This window comes from Neofelis nebulosa, chromosome 9 (genome assembly GCF_028018385.1).
Source record: "Neofelis nebulosa isolate mNeoNeb1 chromosome 9, mNeoNeb1.pri, whole genome shotgun sequence".
NCBI classification, from domain to species: Eukaryota; Metazoa; Chordata; class Mammalia; order Carnivora; family Felidae; genus Neofelis; species Neofelis nebulosa.
The window spans coordinates 37,452,084-37,468,996 of NC_080790.1; the positions used below are offsets into that span (position 1 = coordinate 37,452,084).

General features: G+C 44.0%; 1 protein-coding gene across 3 annotated transcripts in view; it reads left to right on the forward strand.

Moving 5' to 3' along the window:
- MERTK (MER proto-oncogene, tyrosine kinase) overlaps nucleotides 1-16,913 on the forward strand; it is a 152,111-nt gene that overhangs the window by 5,141 nt on the left and 130,057 nt on the right. Inside the window, exon 1 of one of the 3 annotated variants that reach the window (XM_058683288.1) lies at nucleotides 16,441-16,672. The exons of 1 other annotated variant lie outside the window; for it this stretch is intronic. In XM_058683288.1, coding sequence (XP_058539271.1) covers nucleotides 16,612-16,672 — 61 coding nt within the window. In that variant the 5' untranslated portion in view covers nucleotides 16,441-16,611. Of the gene's footprint in view, nucleotides 1-16,440; nucleotides 16,673-16,913 lie in introns of those variants that run through there. One more of the 3 variants, XM_058683286.1, reaches the window with a different exon arrangement.

The following is a 16,913-nucleotide window of genomic DNA, read 5'->3' on the forward strand; positions in this document are numbered from 1 at the left end:
GAGGATCTGAAGCAGACTCTGCTGGCAGCAGGGAGCCCCATGTGGAGCTTGGACCCATGAACCGTGAGATTATGACCCAAGCCGAAGTCAGACACTTAACCAACTGAGCCACCCAGGGGCCCCTTCTGTAGCTTTTCAAGAACTCTGAGGGGCCTGCAGTTTGACTCTATCTGCCTGCCAGTTCCATGAATGTTGGTAGAAGCCAGAAAACCACTGGGTCAGAGATGAAGGATAATTTCTTACAGCAGCAGCAAAGTATGAGCATTATTGTGCCTGTGCCCTGAGCCCCAGTTTCCACCGAGTGACATGAAGAAGGCCAGATGACATCTGCATACACCTTGGATTGCAGCAGAGGGAAGGCACGGTGAGGTTAGGAATAGGCAGAAGAGACATGATCTCTGTCTTCAAAGGCTATAAACAAACCTGCCCTTTGCTCCAGGGACAGACACTATCTCTATCTCCCAATGTTTCCTAACAAAGGAACAAGGACAGGGTGCCCCCGTGTAAGATAAGAGGAACTGTCTCCCAGCATGGCAAAGTGTAACTCTCTCCAACATCAAAGTTTCTTCCATACCAGTACATTGTGTACAGAATCTGGGTCACCTGGGTGGCTTAGTCAGTTAAACATCCGACTCTTGATTTTGGCTCAGGTCATTATCTCACAGTCATGGGATTAAGCCCCACATTGGGGTCTATGCCCGGCTCTATGATGGGTGCGGAGCCTGCTTGAGATTTTCTCTCTCTTTCTCTTTATCTCTCAAAAAAAAAAAAAGACAATCTAATTGCACAATGGTTACATGTTAGTCGCTTCTCGCTGAGTAACCACATTACTACAAACCTAGTGGCAATCCACATTATTATCTCACAGTTTCTCCAGTCAGAAATCTGAGTGTGGCTTAAGTAGCTCCTCTGGTTACGATTGCATGCAAAACCACACTCAAGATTTGGCCAAGATTGTGGTCTCATCCCAGATTCTACTGCGGAAGGATATGCTTCCAATTTCACTCGGGTTGTTGGCAGAATTCAATTGCTTACAGTTGTAGGATTGAGAGATTTGGTCTCTTGCTGGCTGTGGGTTGGAGATGCCCTCAGCTCCAAGAGGCCTTACCAGATAGGGTTCCCCAACAGGGCCCCTTGGTCCCTCAAAGCCAGCAAGAGAGAGAGCAAACAATTCCAGCAAAATGGGCACTAGAGTCCATAAGAATCACACAATTACGTATATATCCCATCACATTTGACTTACTCTGTTGGTTTGTGTCTTCAGATGTGTTTGTGGAGGGGACTGGCTGTTGGCTACTTCAGATCATTTATCTGACATAGTGAGGAAAACTCTTTCTGAGGAGAGGACCTTTTGGTTGAGAACTCAAATGATGAGGAGTCAACAGTGCAAAGATGAGGTGTGAGGAGCATTCTGGGAAGAAGGAACAGAAAATGGAAAATGTAGCTACACCCACAGACAAAAAATTACCATGCCCTTATAACATTGTGGTTTATTTGTTTCTGTGTCTGTTTTCTCCAGGACCCAGTGAACTGTACAAATTATCTCAGAAACACCATTACCTATTACACAGTAGACAGCAAATCTGTTTAATAAATGGATGGACTCATTCATTTAGGAATTATTTTATTATGCTTCCATGTACTTGAGAAATACAAAATGACTATGTGGGAGCACCTGGGTGGCTCAGTCAGTTAAGCGCCTGACTTCGGCTCAGGTCATGATCACACGGTTCATGGGTTCAAGCCCCACATCGGGCTCTGTGCCGACAGCTCAGAGCCTGGAGCCTGCTTCGGATTCTGTGTCTCCCTCTCTCTCTGACCCGCCCTGCTGGCACTCTGTCTCTCTTGCAAAAAGAAATAAACATTAAAAAGTTTTAGAAAAAACAAAATGGCTATGTGAAGGCCTGTGCCATCAGTGAACTCATGGTTGTGGGGAGCAGAGTTACAAACAGTTATCAATAGAAGGTGGTCAGTGCTGTTGGGCCTACTACAGCATTGGAAGAAAGAATGGAGTTTCAAGTCTAGGGGGATTTAGGGAAACTACATAAAGGCGGCGACATTGGCCCTGAGTCTTGAAGGATACCCAAATTAGTTGGGGGGCATAAGTAGAAAAAAGCACTTTATTTAATTAAAAAAAATTTTTTTTAATGTTTATTTTTAAGAGACAGAGCATGAGTGGGGGAGGGGCAGAGAGTGAGGGAGACACAGAATCCGAAGCAGGCTCGAGGCTCTGAGCCGTCAGCACAGAGCCCCATGCAGGGCTAGAACCCACAAACCATGAGATCATGACCTGAGCCCAAGTCAGAGGCTTAACTGACTGAGCCACCCAGGCGCCCCAAGAGAAAGCATTTTAGCCAAAGGCATCAGCTTGAGCAAAGGCTTGGAGATGACAAACTGAATGGCTGGTTTGCAAAAGCCTCAAGAAGCTTAGGAGTAGAGAAAATAAAATCAGGAGTCTGTGTGGAAGGAGGAATAGCCCCAGGCTGCTCATTCAAGAAGCCTCAATATACCAGCAAAAAAACAAGGAAGCTCACTCTAAGGTATGCCCCTAGCCCAGTGGGATAATCTGGATAATGATCATAACAGACTAAAACACATCAGAGACGTAAAAATGTGTGTATTTGTAACGATGCTAAACAAACAAAACCTTCCTGGTTGACACTGGAGATTGCCTAGTCCATCAACTCACTTCTCTGAAATTTGATAAAGTGAAAGAATCCAGCATGTATCCAGTCCTTCCTCTGTGATCTCTGTTTCAGAAGAATTAATGGATTGGTGAAAGAAAGTTCTTTTTATAGAAGAATCCCAGGTAATAAAGAGAATTCCTGAAAGTGTTAGAAATGCACTGTTCTAGGATAAAAAACTTAAGAGACAAACCAAAATACAGTGTGACAACTTTTCTAAAATTAATTTTATTTCTTCTTTTAACATTTATTTATTTTTGAGAGAGTGGGGGAGGGGCAGACAGAGAGTGGGACAGAGGATCCAAAGTGGGCTCTGTGCTGACAGTAGAGAACTTGGTGAACCCTGCGATCATGACCTGAGCCAAAGTCAGACACTTAACTGACTGAGCCACCCAGGCGCCCCGAAGACTTGTTGATCTTTTGACCCCAAAAACCAACTATTAAATGACATCTTGGATTCGACTAGGGAAATTTGAGTATGTACTGAGTATTAGATGATTTGAAAGAATTATTAACTTTGTTAGATGTGATAATGGTGATTAAGCTTAAAAAATCCTATCAGTTTAAGATGCAGATTAAGGGTAAAGTAATATGTCTGGGACTTGTTTTAAAGTACTCAAGCAAGAAGGGGGGGGGGGGATAGATGAAACCAGATTGGCAAAATGTTGGTAATAGTGGATTCTTTTTTTTTTTTTTAATGTTTATTAATTTTTGAAAGAGAAGAGACAGAGTGCGAGCATGGAAGGGGCAGAGAGAGGGGGACACAGAATCCCAAGCAGGATCCAGGCTCTGAGCTGTCAGCACAAAGCCCAATGCAGGCCTGAAACTCACAAACTGTGAGATCATGACCTGAGCCAAAGTCAGACACTTAACAGACTGAGCCACCCCTGGCGCCTGATAATAGCAGATTCTTAATGATGGGCACATAAAGGTTCATTATTAAAAGTGGAATCTCTCTTGCCAATGTTTAATATTTTCCATAATAAATAGTTTTAAAAAGCAAAGTAAGTAAATAAACAAATGCTCCCTTTTCAAAGAAAACTTCTCTGTCCACCGTATCTAAACTTGGTACCCCAAGTCCTCCTCTGTGATCCAGTTTACTCCTTTTGTAAAACTTTTCACAAACTTTTAAACTGTTCTTAAAAATGTATTTACTTGTCTGTTAACCCCCCTCCAGAATATAAACTCCATCTTATTTAGGACAGAGGTACAGCACCTACCATTCAGCCTGGTACATAGTGGATGAGAAATATGTATTTCTTTTTTTTTTTTTTTAACGTTTATTTTTGAGACAGAGACAGAGCATGAACGGGGGAAGGTCAGAGAGAGAGGGAGACACAGAATCGGAAGCAGGCTCCAGGCTCTGGGCCATCATCAGCCCAGAGCCCGACGCGGGGCTCGAACTCACAGACCATGAGATCGTGACCTGAGCTGAAGTCGGAGGCTTAACCGACTGAGCCACCCAGGCGCCCCAAGAAATATGTATTTCTTAAGTGAATGAGTGAATGAATGGATGAATGAATGACTGAATGAATGAATGAATAACAAAAGCAAATTTTGGTGAAGGTGGGAGCAATGAGCATTGTTAGAGTGTAAACATGCATGCTTCTCTGGAAGACAGAAAGGAGAGCAGACAGAAATGGACTAGGCTATTTATATCACAGGGGGAAATGGAAACAACCTACATATTCAACAAGAGGGGATTTCTATGTAAAATTAACATTGAATAAGTGCCCAAAATGGCACTTAAATACAACAAAGGATTTTTGTTTTAACCCAGAAATTTAGGAGGATTGGGTACATGGGAAAAGACAATAGCTCCAATATTTTGGAAGCTGTAAAGCAGCAGAGTGATTAAGTCATTTAAGAAAACTAAATATTAACAATGGGGGAGAGGTAAGAATTAAGCCAGATTTTATCATAAAACCTCAAAAGTCTCAGGAGTTGGTGGCATCAGATACCCCTAGATGTGGGTATGAACATAGAGATGACAGAGTGAGAAGGTTGGGCTGAGGATCCATTTTTGTAGCCCTTTTCTACTCTGATTGTGGCCTTGACCATATGACTTACATTGGTCAAAGGGACAGTGGTGGTAAGAACACTTAAAAAAAAAAAAAAAAAAAAGGAAAGGAAAATCATTGAGTTGATAGATGTGTTAATTAACTTGATGGAAGAATCCTTTCACAATGTATACATACATCAGATCATCATGTTGTACACTTCAAATATATTACGTTTGTAGTTGTCAACTCTGACTCTCAATAAAGCTGGAAAAAAAAAAAAAAGAGAGTGGGTTATAGGAGAAAGGATAAACACCCAGATCCATGGGGCGTGTAGAGTTGAGAAACAGATACATACAAATAGAGGCAATTGATATTTTTAAATCAACTTTATTTTTTCGAACAGTTTAACAGAAAAATTGCAAAGCTAGTTCAGAGAGTTCCCATAGTTCCCACACAGTTTTTTCTCTATTAATATTTTACATTTATAAAATGTAAGGTGGGTACATTTAGTAAAATTGATGAAGCAATATCAGTACCTTATTAATATAAAACCATGCCTTATTCAAATTTCAGTAGTTTTTACCTGAAGTCCTTTTTCTGTTAAAGAATCCAATTCAGGATACGCTGTGTTTCCGTAAGCTTCTTTTGTTGTTTTTAAAAACCTTGATAGTTTTGAGGAATGCTGGTCAGGTATTTTGTAGCATATTCTTTACCTGGAACTTCTCTGATGTTTTTCTCCCGATTAGACCGGGGATATGGATTTGGGGGAGGAAGCTTATAGAGATAAAGTGCCGTTTCATCCCATCATGTGTATACCGACCACATGACTTACCATTAGCTGTGTCACCTGGCTAAGGTAGTGTTTGTAACTCATCTACTTTATATACCTGAAATTACTCTTCCCCCTTTCCATATTGTACTCTTTGGAAGGAAGACAATATGTGCAGCCCTCATTTAAGGAGTGGGGCCAATTGATTTTTTTTTTTCAAAGTTGCAAAATAATTCAGCAGAGGAAAGATAGTCTTGTTGACAATTAGTGCTGGAAGAATTGGATATCCATATGCAAAGGAAGGAAGGAAGGAAGGAAGGAAGGAAGGAAGGAAGGAAGGAAGGGGAAGGGAAGGGAAGGGAAGGAAAGGAAAGAAAGAAAAGAAAGAAAGGAAGAAAGAAAAGAAAGAGGGAGGTGGGGAGGGAGGGAAGGAGAAAGAAAAAAAAAAAAGGGAGGAACTTGATCCATACCTCATACTAGTTACTCAAAATGGATCAAAGATATAAATGTAAGAGTAAAATGATAAAACATTTAGAAGAAAGCAATGTAGGTGTGCATTCTTGTGACCCTGGATTTGACAATGATTTCTTAGGTATGGCACCAAAAGCTTAAGGAATCAAAAAAAAAAGGCAAATTTGACTTCATAAAAATTTTATGATTTTGTGTTTCAAATGACACTATCAAGAAAGTGCAGAGGCGCCTGGGTGGCTCAGTCGGTTAAGCATTGGACTTTAGCTCAGGTCATGATCTCATGATTCAAGGGTTCGGGCCCCGTTTGTGGGTTTGGGCCCCACATCAGGGTCTGTGCTGACAACTCAGAGCCAGAGCCTGCTTCGGACTCTGTGTCTCCCTCTTTGTCTGCCCCTCCCCTGCTCACACTCTGTCTCTCTCAGTCTCTCAAAAATAAATAAATGTTAAAAAAATTTTTTTTAATTAAAAAAGAAAGTGCAAAGACAAGCCATAAAATAGGAGGAAATATTTGAAGTCATATATCTGTATTTATTATCTAGGATATATAATGAACTCTTACAACTCAACACAAAAAGACGACCCAATTTAAAACTGGGCAAAGGATTTGAATAGACATTTCTCCAAAGAAGATAAACAAATGGGCAAAAAAAAAAAAAAGATGTGAAAAAATGATCAGTATCATTAGTTATCAGGGAAATGCAAATCAAAACCACAGTGAGATACCACTTTACACCCACTAGGATGGCCATAATCCAAAAGTTGTACAGTAACAAATGTTGATGAAAATGTGGAAATATTGGAACCCTCCCACATTGCTGGTGGGAGTGCAAAATGGTGCAGCCACTTTGTAAAACAGTTGGACAGATTCTCAAAAAATTTAAACCTAGAGCTACCATATGACCCAGCAATTGTTCTTCTAGGTATATACCCAAGAGAACTGAAAGTGTATGTTTACACAAACACTTCTATATGACCATCCGTAGCAGCATTACGCATAATAGCCAAGAAGTGAAAGTAACCCATAATGCCCTTCAACTGATGACTGGGTAAACAGAATGTGATAAATGCATACAATGGAATATTATTCAGCTATAAAAGGGAATTAAGTATTGATATGTGCTACAACATGAATGAACCTTGAAAATATTATGCCTAATGAAAGAATGCAGTCACAAAAGGCCACATATTTTATAATTCCATTTATATGAAACGCCCAGAATAGGCAAATCTATAGAGACAGAAGTAAATTAGTGATTGCCGGGGCGTTGGAGGTTGGGGTAGAGGGTGGGATGGGGGAACAGAAAATGACAGCTAATAGGTATGTGGTTTCTTTTTGAGGCGATGAAATGCTCTAAAATAATGGTGCTGGTTGCACAAGTCTATGAATATAGAAAAATGGCTCCCTTATATACTTAAAAAGGGTGAATCTTGGGCTATGTGAATTATATCTGAATAAAGCTGTTTTTTAAAGTTCTTATATAAGACACCAAAACCACAATCCAAAAAAGAAAAAAAAAAAACAATAATGAATTGAATCTCATCAAAACTAACATTTTTTGCTCTGCTAAGGACATTGTCAAGAAAAAGAAAAGCCAAGCTGTAGACTGGAAAAAATATATATATTGCAAACCACATTACTGACCAATGGCTTTTTTTTTCTTTTTTTTTTTTAATTGACATCCAAATTAGTTAGCATATAGTGAAACAATGATTTCAGGAGTAGATTCCTTAATGCCCTTCCCCATGTAGCCCATCCCCTGTCCCACAACCCCTCCAGTAACACTCTGTTTGTTCTCCATATTTAAGAGTCTCTTATGTTTTGCTCCCCTCCCTGTTTTTTGTATTATTTTTGTTTCCCTTCCCTTGTGTTCATCTGTTCTGTGTCTTAAAGTCCTCATATGAGTGAAGTCATATGATATTTGTCCTTCTCTGACTAATTTCGCTTATTAGCATAATACTCTCCAGTTCTATCCATGTTGTTGCAAATGGCAAGATTTCATTCTTTTTGATTGCTGAGTAATATTCCATTGTGTGTGTGCATGTGTGTGTGTATACAATATACCAGCATATATATATAAGTATATAATATACAATATATATAATTATATATATAGTATATAATATATATATGTATATATATACCACATCTTCTTTATCCATTCATCCATCGATGGACATTTGGGCTCTTTCCATACTTTGGCTATTGTTGATAGTGCTACTATAAACATGGGGGTGCATGTGTCCCTTCAAAACAGCACACCTGTATCTCTTGGATAAATGCCTAGTAGTGCAATTCCTGGGTAGTAAGGTAGTTCTATTTTTAGTTTTTTGAGGAACCTCCATACTGTTTTCCAGAGTGGCTGCACCAGTTTGCATTCCCACCAGCAGTGCAAAAGTGTTCCTCTTTCTCCACAACCTTGCCAGCATCTGTTGTTGCCTGAGTTGTTAATGTTAGCCATTCTGACAGGTGTCAGGTGGTATCTCATTGTGGTTTTGATTTGTATTTCCCGGATGATGAGTGATGCTGAGCATTTTTTCATGTGTCAGTTGGCCATCTGGATGTCTTCTTTGGAGAAGTGTCTATTCATGTCTTTTGCCCATTTCTTCACTGGATTATTTGTTTTTTGGGTGTTGAGTTTGTGACCAATGGCTTTTATCCAGAATATATAAAGAACTCTGAAAACTCAAAAAAAAAAAAAAAAAAAAAGAAGAAGAAGCCTACAGCTTTGTTCCTTGATAAAGCTCTTATCACACTTACGTGAGATCTTCATCATGATCATGGTTACTAATTGATTTATCCAATTGTAACCTGGTGAAAAGGAAGACAGATTCATATTGAAACAATGCAAAAAATATATATGTATATGGCTATGAAAGAAAAGAACTGGGTAAAGATACTTTATATAATATTTCACCAATACTACCATTATTCTGAGTGGTTTTGTAGATAACACTAATCAATATATATCATTAATCATAACATAATCCTTACTGGGTGTTTTTTTTTTACTTGTTAGCTTATGATCTATGTTACACTCTTTTATGGGATTGCTTATTCTGAATTCCAAGGGGTCAGTTGGAATAAGATCCTATTTAAAGGATGTCTTATTCCAGTTTGAACAAATATGGCAATAAGATTGATGGCTAGCGATAAAGAAAAAGCTTTTTAATATGCTTATTAAAAGAAGCATATTACCTATAATTAGATCTAAAGTAGGTTTTGTGGCTCCGGGGTTAAGCAGTGTACTTATGCATTTGCCTCCTTCTGGACTAAAGAGTCTGCAAACCCTACCCCAGTCCTTTAGTGCAGATTGACAGCAGTCTATGTTGACAATGCCAGTCCATTCTGTATCTATGGTACAGTTCTCAACTGTGGTTCTTTTGATGTTTCTTCCGGAAGACCAATTACTCTCAGGCAACCGGGGACTCTCAAAAGGAGCTAATAGCTGGATTAACTCCAGCTATTTTGCTATGTGCACTTAGCTGTAGCATTTGTCTAGGTAAATTGTGGCTGAGGTTAGGGGCATAGCTTTTAAGACTTAATAACACTTTATTGTTGTACATGGCGCTTTCCCCTCAAGTTAGGAGACAGAGAGATGCAGAAAGAGGAAAGAGTTATTGACAAGCAAGACATTGTAAAAGATTAGCACACTTCGCTTTTGGGAAGAAAAGACTTATTTTCTCTCTTGTGTCCCTTTTTCAGTTTTCATTCCTACAAAAAGAACTACCAGCTTAGATTTAACAACTTCAGCCAAGGGTCAAAAGGAAACATGGAACTCAAAAACACCAACCCAGAAGCTCCAGCACACATACACACACATGCGCTCACACATGCACACATACACCATTTTTGCACTCCCAGTGCCAACCAAACCCCTCAAAGAGCACAGAGAATGCAAGGAGGTAACAGAAGTACCAGTGTCCAAACAGGCAACCAAAAACTATTATCAATCAGATTTCTGTTGTCTGCTACCTTGCAGATCCACCAGTCATCTGTTCCCAAGGAACTACCAGAACGAGCCCCCTGTGATTTCAGTACATTGTTCAGCAAATGGAATCTCATCTACTTACCATCGCCCATCCCGCCAACAAACTACAAGAACTAGAAACTTCTTATTTCCAGAATGGTTTTGGCAAGCAAAATGGAGTCTTTTACATGCACTATCTCAATTACCCTGCAACTACAAAGGCAAAACTCTTAGACTACTAGTATTTTGTTGAAGGAGCTAAATGGAGTTGCTTACCAGCATCAGTTCAGTTTCTCATTGAACTACAAAATCTAGATCTCTATGCTTACGATATGTTCTGAAGCATGCTGAACAAACCCCTACATCCACCATCTCAATTTCTTCTAATCTTCAAGTGTCAGACACTTGTACTTCCAGAACAGTTTTCAGTGCCTCGGTGAACTCTAGTGTCTGGATATTTGCACATCCCCAATGTTGTTCAGCATGGTGAAAGAATATCTTATCAATATCATCTCAGGTTTCCAAAAGCGTCAAGGGCTAGACACTGGTCCTTCCAGTTTGTCATTCACCCTTTCAAATGCCCGTCACTTACATGCTCCAATACTTGAGCTTCCCAAATGTTGTTGACCTTGGTGATTTGAGCCTTTTAAACACACAGTCTGAATTTGCCTTCCCTGCCCCCACCACACAAATGCCAGCACATGCGAATACGTAAACTGGATAATTTCCAATCTGTTGTTCAGCACATGGAATGAGGCATTTTGTATGCTCCGTTATCATACCCCAGCAAATTCAAGAACTGGGCACTTGGCATTCTGTTACATAGTTCAGCTTGCTGGCTGAATGAAGTGTCATGCCAGAATTCTCTCAGTCCCATAACAAATAACAAATACCAGATAATACTACTTCCGTTTCTTTCCACCGCGGCGAAAACATACACCATCCCATTTTTATAACAAATTGTAACACTTAAATACTTGCACTTCTACTCTTTCCAGGAGACCCAATGGGTTCTCCTAACATGCACAACATCACTTCCCCCAACCAACTACAAAAGCCCAACAATCATTTTATACAATGTTCAGTACACTGAGGGGCATCTTTAAACAATACTATCCCTTTTTTGAGCTAGACAGTTTTGCTTCCAGTAAGTTTTTGGGGCCTGGCAAATGGATTTTCTTGCAAAAGAGTCCCCAAAAACCACAAAAAGAAATGCCTTTATTTCACGATGATAATCACTATGCTGAATGTAAACTTTTATGTACCATTTCATTTTGCAACAACTACAAAAGCTATTGTGCTGTGAGGGTCTGGAATTAGCCTGAGCTATTTTGTTAAAGTTCCTGCATGGCACTGACTCCTGGTCAGGGCATGAAGCATACCAATTAATAATGTTCCTTTGTAATCATGGGTTTGTGGAGGTTTAAGGAGATTTGTACCAACTTGTCAGCATTGCTTATTGAAAACAGTGAGGGGGATAATTTGCACCTGGTCTCAGCAAGACCCCAGAGGGCCCTGCTATGGAGGCTGATTATGCCTCACCAATATGCCTAGGTGACCAGCAAAATTTAAAAATCCCCAGCTGAGCCACTATTTTGTGCTCCCTGTCTCCAAGGTGTCCCAAGTGGTTCCTGATCCAAGAGAGAAAGTGTATCTGGCCACATGCTTTGCGGAGGGAGGACGAAGGACCCTGTACCTGGCCTCTCTGGACCCTTTACCATGAAACAACCTTTAACTGTGATGCATATTCTTACTTTATTGTTGTTCCTATATCGTATTCTCTTTTTGTAACAAACTTTAGGATTTTGATCTGGTGAGTTTTCTTTAGCAATGGATTTCTGTGTACCTGCTACTTAGCAGTTATACAAGTGCAGCGGTAGGCTTGTGTTAGAGTCAGTATTCCTAGTGAATTACCTTCCCTACAACATAGTCACCCGAGAGGTATACACCTGTTGAGCTCACTGAATGGAGACCCTTCCATGCACCATCTATGTTGCCCAAAAAACTATAAGATGTTGTGTTTTCCTTAAGATTTGGAGTATTCTGAGTTGCCTTTTTTTTTTTTAACTTTATTTTTGAGAGAGAGACAGAGTGTGAGCAGGGGAGGGGCAGAGAGAGGGAGACACAGAATCTGAAGCAGGCCCCAGGCTCCGCGCTGTCAGCACAGAGCCCTACGTAGGGCTCAAACTCACGAACCGTGAAATCATGTCCTGAGCGGAAGTCAGATGCTTAACCAGCTGAGCCACCCAGGTGCCCCTGAGTTGCCTGTCTTATTGGCACCATCCCAGTCCCCCTGCAAATTTCAAGAGCTTGGCATTTCTATTTACAACATGTTGCTCAGCACACTGAATGGAGGACAAGAGATCAAGGGGCTTAGAATACTAGTGTTGGAATGTCATTATGTGGTACTGAAAGCACCAAGAATTATGACAGGGATAGTGTGAAGGAGCGACTGTGGAGCAAGTACTAAAATCTTCAAGGAGGGGCGCCTCGGTGGCTCACCTGGTTAAGTGTTTGACAAGCTCAGGTCACCATGATCTCGCGGTTGATGAAAATTCAAGCCCTGCATCCGGCTCTGTACTGACAACGCAGAGCCTACTTTGGATCCTCTGTCTCCCTCTCTCACTGCCCCTCCTCTGCATTCTCTCTCTCTCTTTCTCAAAAATAAACATTAAAAATAAAATACAATAAAATCTTCAAGGAGTATGAGAGAGAGAGAGAGAGCCCTAGGGGTCTGTAGATACCTGCAACAAACAGGGCTGGTAACAACATTCAAGCCACAGACTTTAGAGGGGAGGGACAGGAAATGGTCTTAGGGCAGCAAGAAGAACCCCACCTCTGGGCTCAGGGGCATGAGGGGACGTGAGTGTGGGAGCCATGGTTCTGCAAAGGAAAACCAGGGTGCTGGGACTGGAAGAGCTTGGAATGGCTGCCGGGTGAGTGAGTCCAGGCTGTAACAAGCACGAGGGGCCATGGGATGGCTCCCTCGTGGAGGTGCTGTGCATATGTCCCAGGTGTTGGTATTACACTTGGAATGGAGCATGAGCTCAGCTGATTTCTGTGGAATAGTGAATGAATGAATGGCTCTCTGGCACTGAAAGAGGGATGGGGCCATTTCCCAGCACACTCTCATTCAGAGCATGCTGAGGCCAAGCCAGCTGTGTAAATACTTTATCGGGTGGTCTGCACTACTTTAAAGTGGACGGGGGGGGGGGGGGGGGGGGGGGGGGGGGGTGGCGCCTGGGTGGCGCAGTCGGTTGGGCGTCCGACTTCAGCCAGGTCACGATCTCGCCGTCCGTGGGTTTGGGCCCCGCGTCAGGCTCTGGGCTGATGGCTCGGAGCCTGGAGCCCGTTTCCGATTCTGTGTCTCCCTCTCTCTCTGCCCCTCCCCCGTTCATGCTCTGTCTCTCTCTGTCCCAAAAATAAATAAAAAACGTTGAAAAAATAAAAATAAAAAAAAATAAAGTGGACAGGGGGAGGCCTGCCCTGAATGAGGGGGCCACGTGCTAGACTGGAGGGGGGAGGGGGGAGTAAATTACAAGCCACGTCTGGGGACAAGGCTGAAAGGGTAAGAGGGGGGATAGCAGAAGGACAAAGAGAAATAAGACGGCTTTCCAATGGGCTGGTTGAGAACTGAGTCTCTACACAGCTCATGTGGGGAGTTCAACTGGAAGTCTTAAACCTTCTCATTGTTATGTGGAACATGATCAATTTACCGACTGGGATCACAATGCCACTACATTTGGGGCGCAGCGCTTCTACACTCAAGTCATTGGGGGTAGTCTTCCCCACCCCCTGAATGGATGCTACTGCAGGCCCTTGATACTCCTTCTTTTTCTTAGGGAATAAACAACAGGGTTCCTCCCTGTAACACACCAAGTCTTAGGAAATGTACAACACGTAGTGGGCATTCAAGTATGGGTTCCAGGATGGTGTTGCCCTGTTGAAGTTGCACAAATGTGTATAGGCAGAGGTCCTATAAACATGGAAATAGTTGTTTAATATGGGAGTCTGATTTTTTTCTTTTTGGCTCACATTTCCCTTCACATATCTTGATCCTGTGAGGAACACGTTACATGACAATGTCATTTAGGTGCATGGCATGTATGAAACTAATACGATAGAACTGATATCCCACATTTTCACCAAGTTTTCCTATTTGTGGAAGTTAAAAAACATAGCTGCAAATTCTTTGACACTTCCATTATCAGGAGTTGTGGGGGGGGGGGTGTCTCTGGTTCTTCCCTGGGACAGTGGGGTTGTGACTGCTTCCACGGAGACAGTCTGGTGAAGTGGAGCTAGGTGACCTCCGAAGCTAGGTTACAAAAGGCCAGACAGCTTCTCCCTCGTTCACTAGAATGAATGCCTGCTTTTGCCAGCCCAGGTCACCATGCAAGACTTCCAAAAGCACTGAAGCCACCATGGAGAAGCCTCATTAAGTGCTCTGGTCTGCGGCCCTAGTCTTCAGGTCATCCCAGGGCAAGTGCCAGCTATGTGAGGGCGCAAGCCTTTAGATCAGGGGTTGGCCAACTTTTTTCTCAAAGGGCCATATGATCTCTGTCACAGCTCCTCAGCTGTGCTGTTACAGCACCAAAACAGCCATAGATAACATACACACAAATGACTGTATTCCAGTAACATTTACTTGCAAAAACAGGTGATGGGCCAGGAGGCTGTTGTTTGCTGACCCCTGTTCTAGATGATTCTAATCCCCAGCCATTTGAGCCTAAGATCCCAGCAGAAATGGGAGAGCAAAGACAAACTATCTCCCTTGCACTGGTCCAAATCTCTGACCCACAGATTCCATGACTCTAATACAGTGGCTTTTGTTTTATCCCCATATGCCATATGTCACACAGAAATGGATAACTGGAACAGTTTCATGCAAGGTAGAGAAAGAGATTTGAGCAAACTTGAAGGAGTAGAGTTAACCAAGAGGGTGTGAGTCTGGGGGAAGAACATTGTGCGCAGTGGGAACAGTCGGTACAATACCCCAGGGTGGCAGAGTGTCTAGGGTACGTGAGCCATAGCAAGAAAATTGTAGAACGGCCCCACTGAGGTGTCCTGCCACCTTGCACATCTCCGCATAGGCATGTAGGCAGGACTTGACTGTAGTCTTACCAGGTCTAGACAGACTGTGTACAGTTCCTCCTGGAGCACGAGGAGGTAAGCCTGATGAGCAGCTGTTTGAAGGCAGCTTCATATCCCTTTCTTTCGGGAGACTGCAGGAACGTGTTTTTCTTCCTCCTCCATAGTTGTAGTTGAACATAGAACTTTCCATCTCCTTGCCTCTATGCCGCCTCCTCCCCTGAAGGATACAACTGCAGGCTCAGTATCAGTCTGTAAAACTGCCTGGGAGTATGGGAGTAGTTTAGAGTTGGCTGCTCAGCGAGTGACCCGCTGCTCCCTCTGGCTTGGTGTCCTCCCACGGGGCTGGGGATGCAAGGAGCTGGCATGGTGCTGATCTTGCTTTTGCTGTCAGTGTAAGCCATAACCTGTCTAAATCCATTCCATTTGGGTTGGTTCTCTCTGTACAGCCAAATCTACCCAAAGAGGCCAGCCAGACTCAGGGTCAGGGACTATTTGACGGGAAACCAGCATAAATGGAAGCAGAGTAAGGAGATGAGGTCAGAGAGGATAGGGGACCAGGTCCCATAGGACCTTGTAGGCCTTTGGCCTTTTGCAGCAAGAAAGCAGGAAACATTGGAGAGTTTTGAGAGTTCTGAGCAGAGAAACGACAATGATCTGGCTCATGTGGTCAAAAAGGATCACATTAAAATAAATTAACCCCAAAAATGTTTCCTTTAAGAAGTTATGTAAGTTACTGTTGTAATTATTAGTAAAAGTGGCTTTGATTTCTTTTATGATTAACTTTCTCTGCTGCTTACCTCTGGGCCCCTCCACACTTCAGAGCTACGGAGCTCCCTCCCTGAGCGTTGCGTCTCTCAGACTTGTCGCGGGCGGGCGCAGCAAACAATTCCTGTCATCACCAGGAACCGCTCCCCTGGAGGCAGTGCGCTCCCCGCCACCAAGGCTGGTCTCACACCTTTGGCCAGGTACCCAGGGAGCGCTCAGTAGGGAGCGGTGCCACGATGGCCTTGGCGTCTGGGAGCGTTGCTGCCAGGGTTTTCTGTGTCTTGCACGTCTGGATTGCGGAATCGCCGCGGACCCTCCTTTTGGGTCTGCCTCGGGAGCCCTCCACGCGTCTCCAACTTTTTCCCTGTCTCAGTCTCCCTCCCACCCACACGTGTTGAACTCCTGGCCAGCCCAGAGGCCAGGGCTGCTCTCTCCTCCACACCTCCAGCCGCCCCTCCCCTCTACTGGTTTCTAATTCCCTCCCTTTCTTGCAGTCCCCTCCCTTTCTCTCCACCCCCGTCCCCCATCCCTGGCCGCCCAGCTCGGCCCATGGCCCGCCCCTCCGCACCCGTGCCGTCCAGCTCGGTCCCCTTCCTTCCCCTCGGCGGCCCGCCTCTCTGCCCTCCTTCCCGCCCCCTCCCCACCCTAACTGGCTCGGGTCCGCTCGGACTCGGCCCCCGGCCCGCCCCTTCCAGCACTAGGCGCCTCCTGCCCGCGGCGCGGCCCCGCCACTTCGGCGCTAGCTGCCCCGCCGCCGGGACTGGGCTGCTTAGCTGGCGTGCTCGACCGGGGACTGGGCAGGTTTGGGACGTCCATCTGTCCGTGGATCGGGAGAGAATTTCCAGACGCGCTGCCCCGGGATGGGGTGGGCCGTGCTACCGCTGCTGCCGTGGTTCTTCCTCCCCGCGCTCTGGAGCAGAGGTGAGTGCGCGGGGCCCAGAGCCAGGCGCGGGGGGCCGGGGGCTCGCGGCCGGAGCTCGGTGAAGGGGGCGCGCCGACGGGGACGCGCCCGCCTGCCCGGCAAGTTTGCAAACACCTCCGCACGCCCCAGCGGTGCCAGGGCGTGGAGCGCGGGGGTCGACACCAACTCACTGATAGAGCGCCAAGGTCGGGTCGTGGGCGCGTGTCCCGGTGGAGCCAGCTAGGGGGTGGGCGCCGAGGG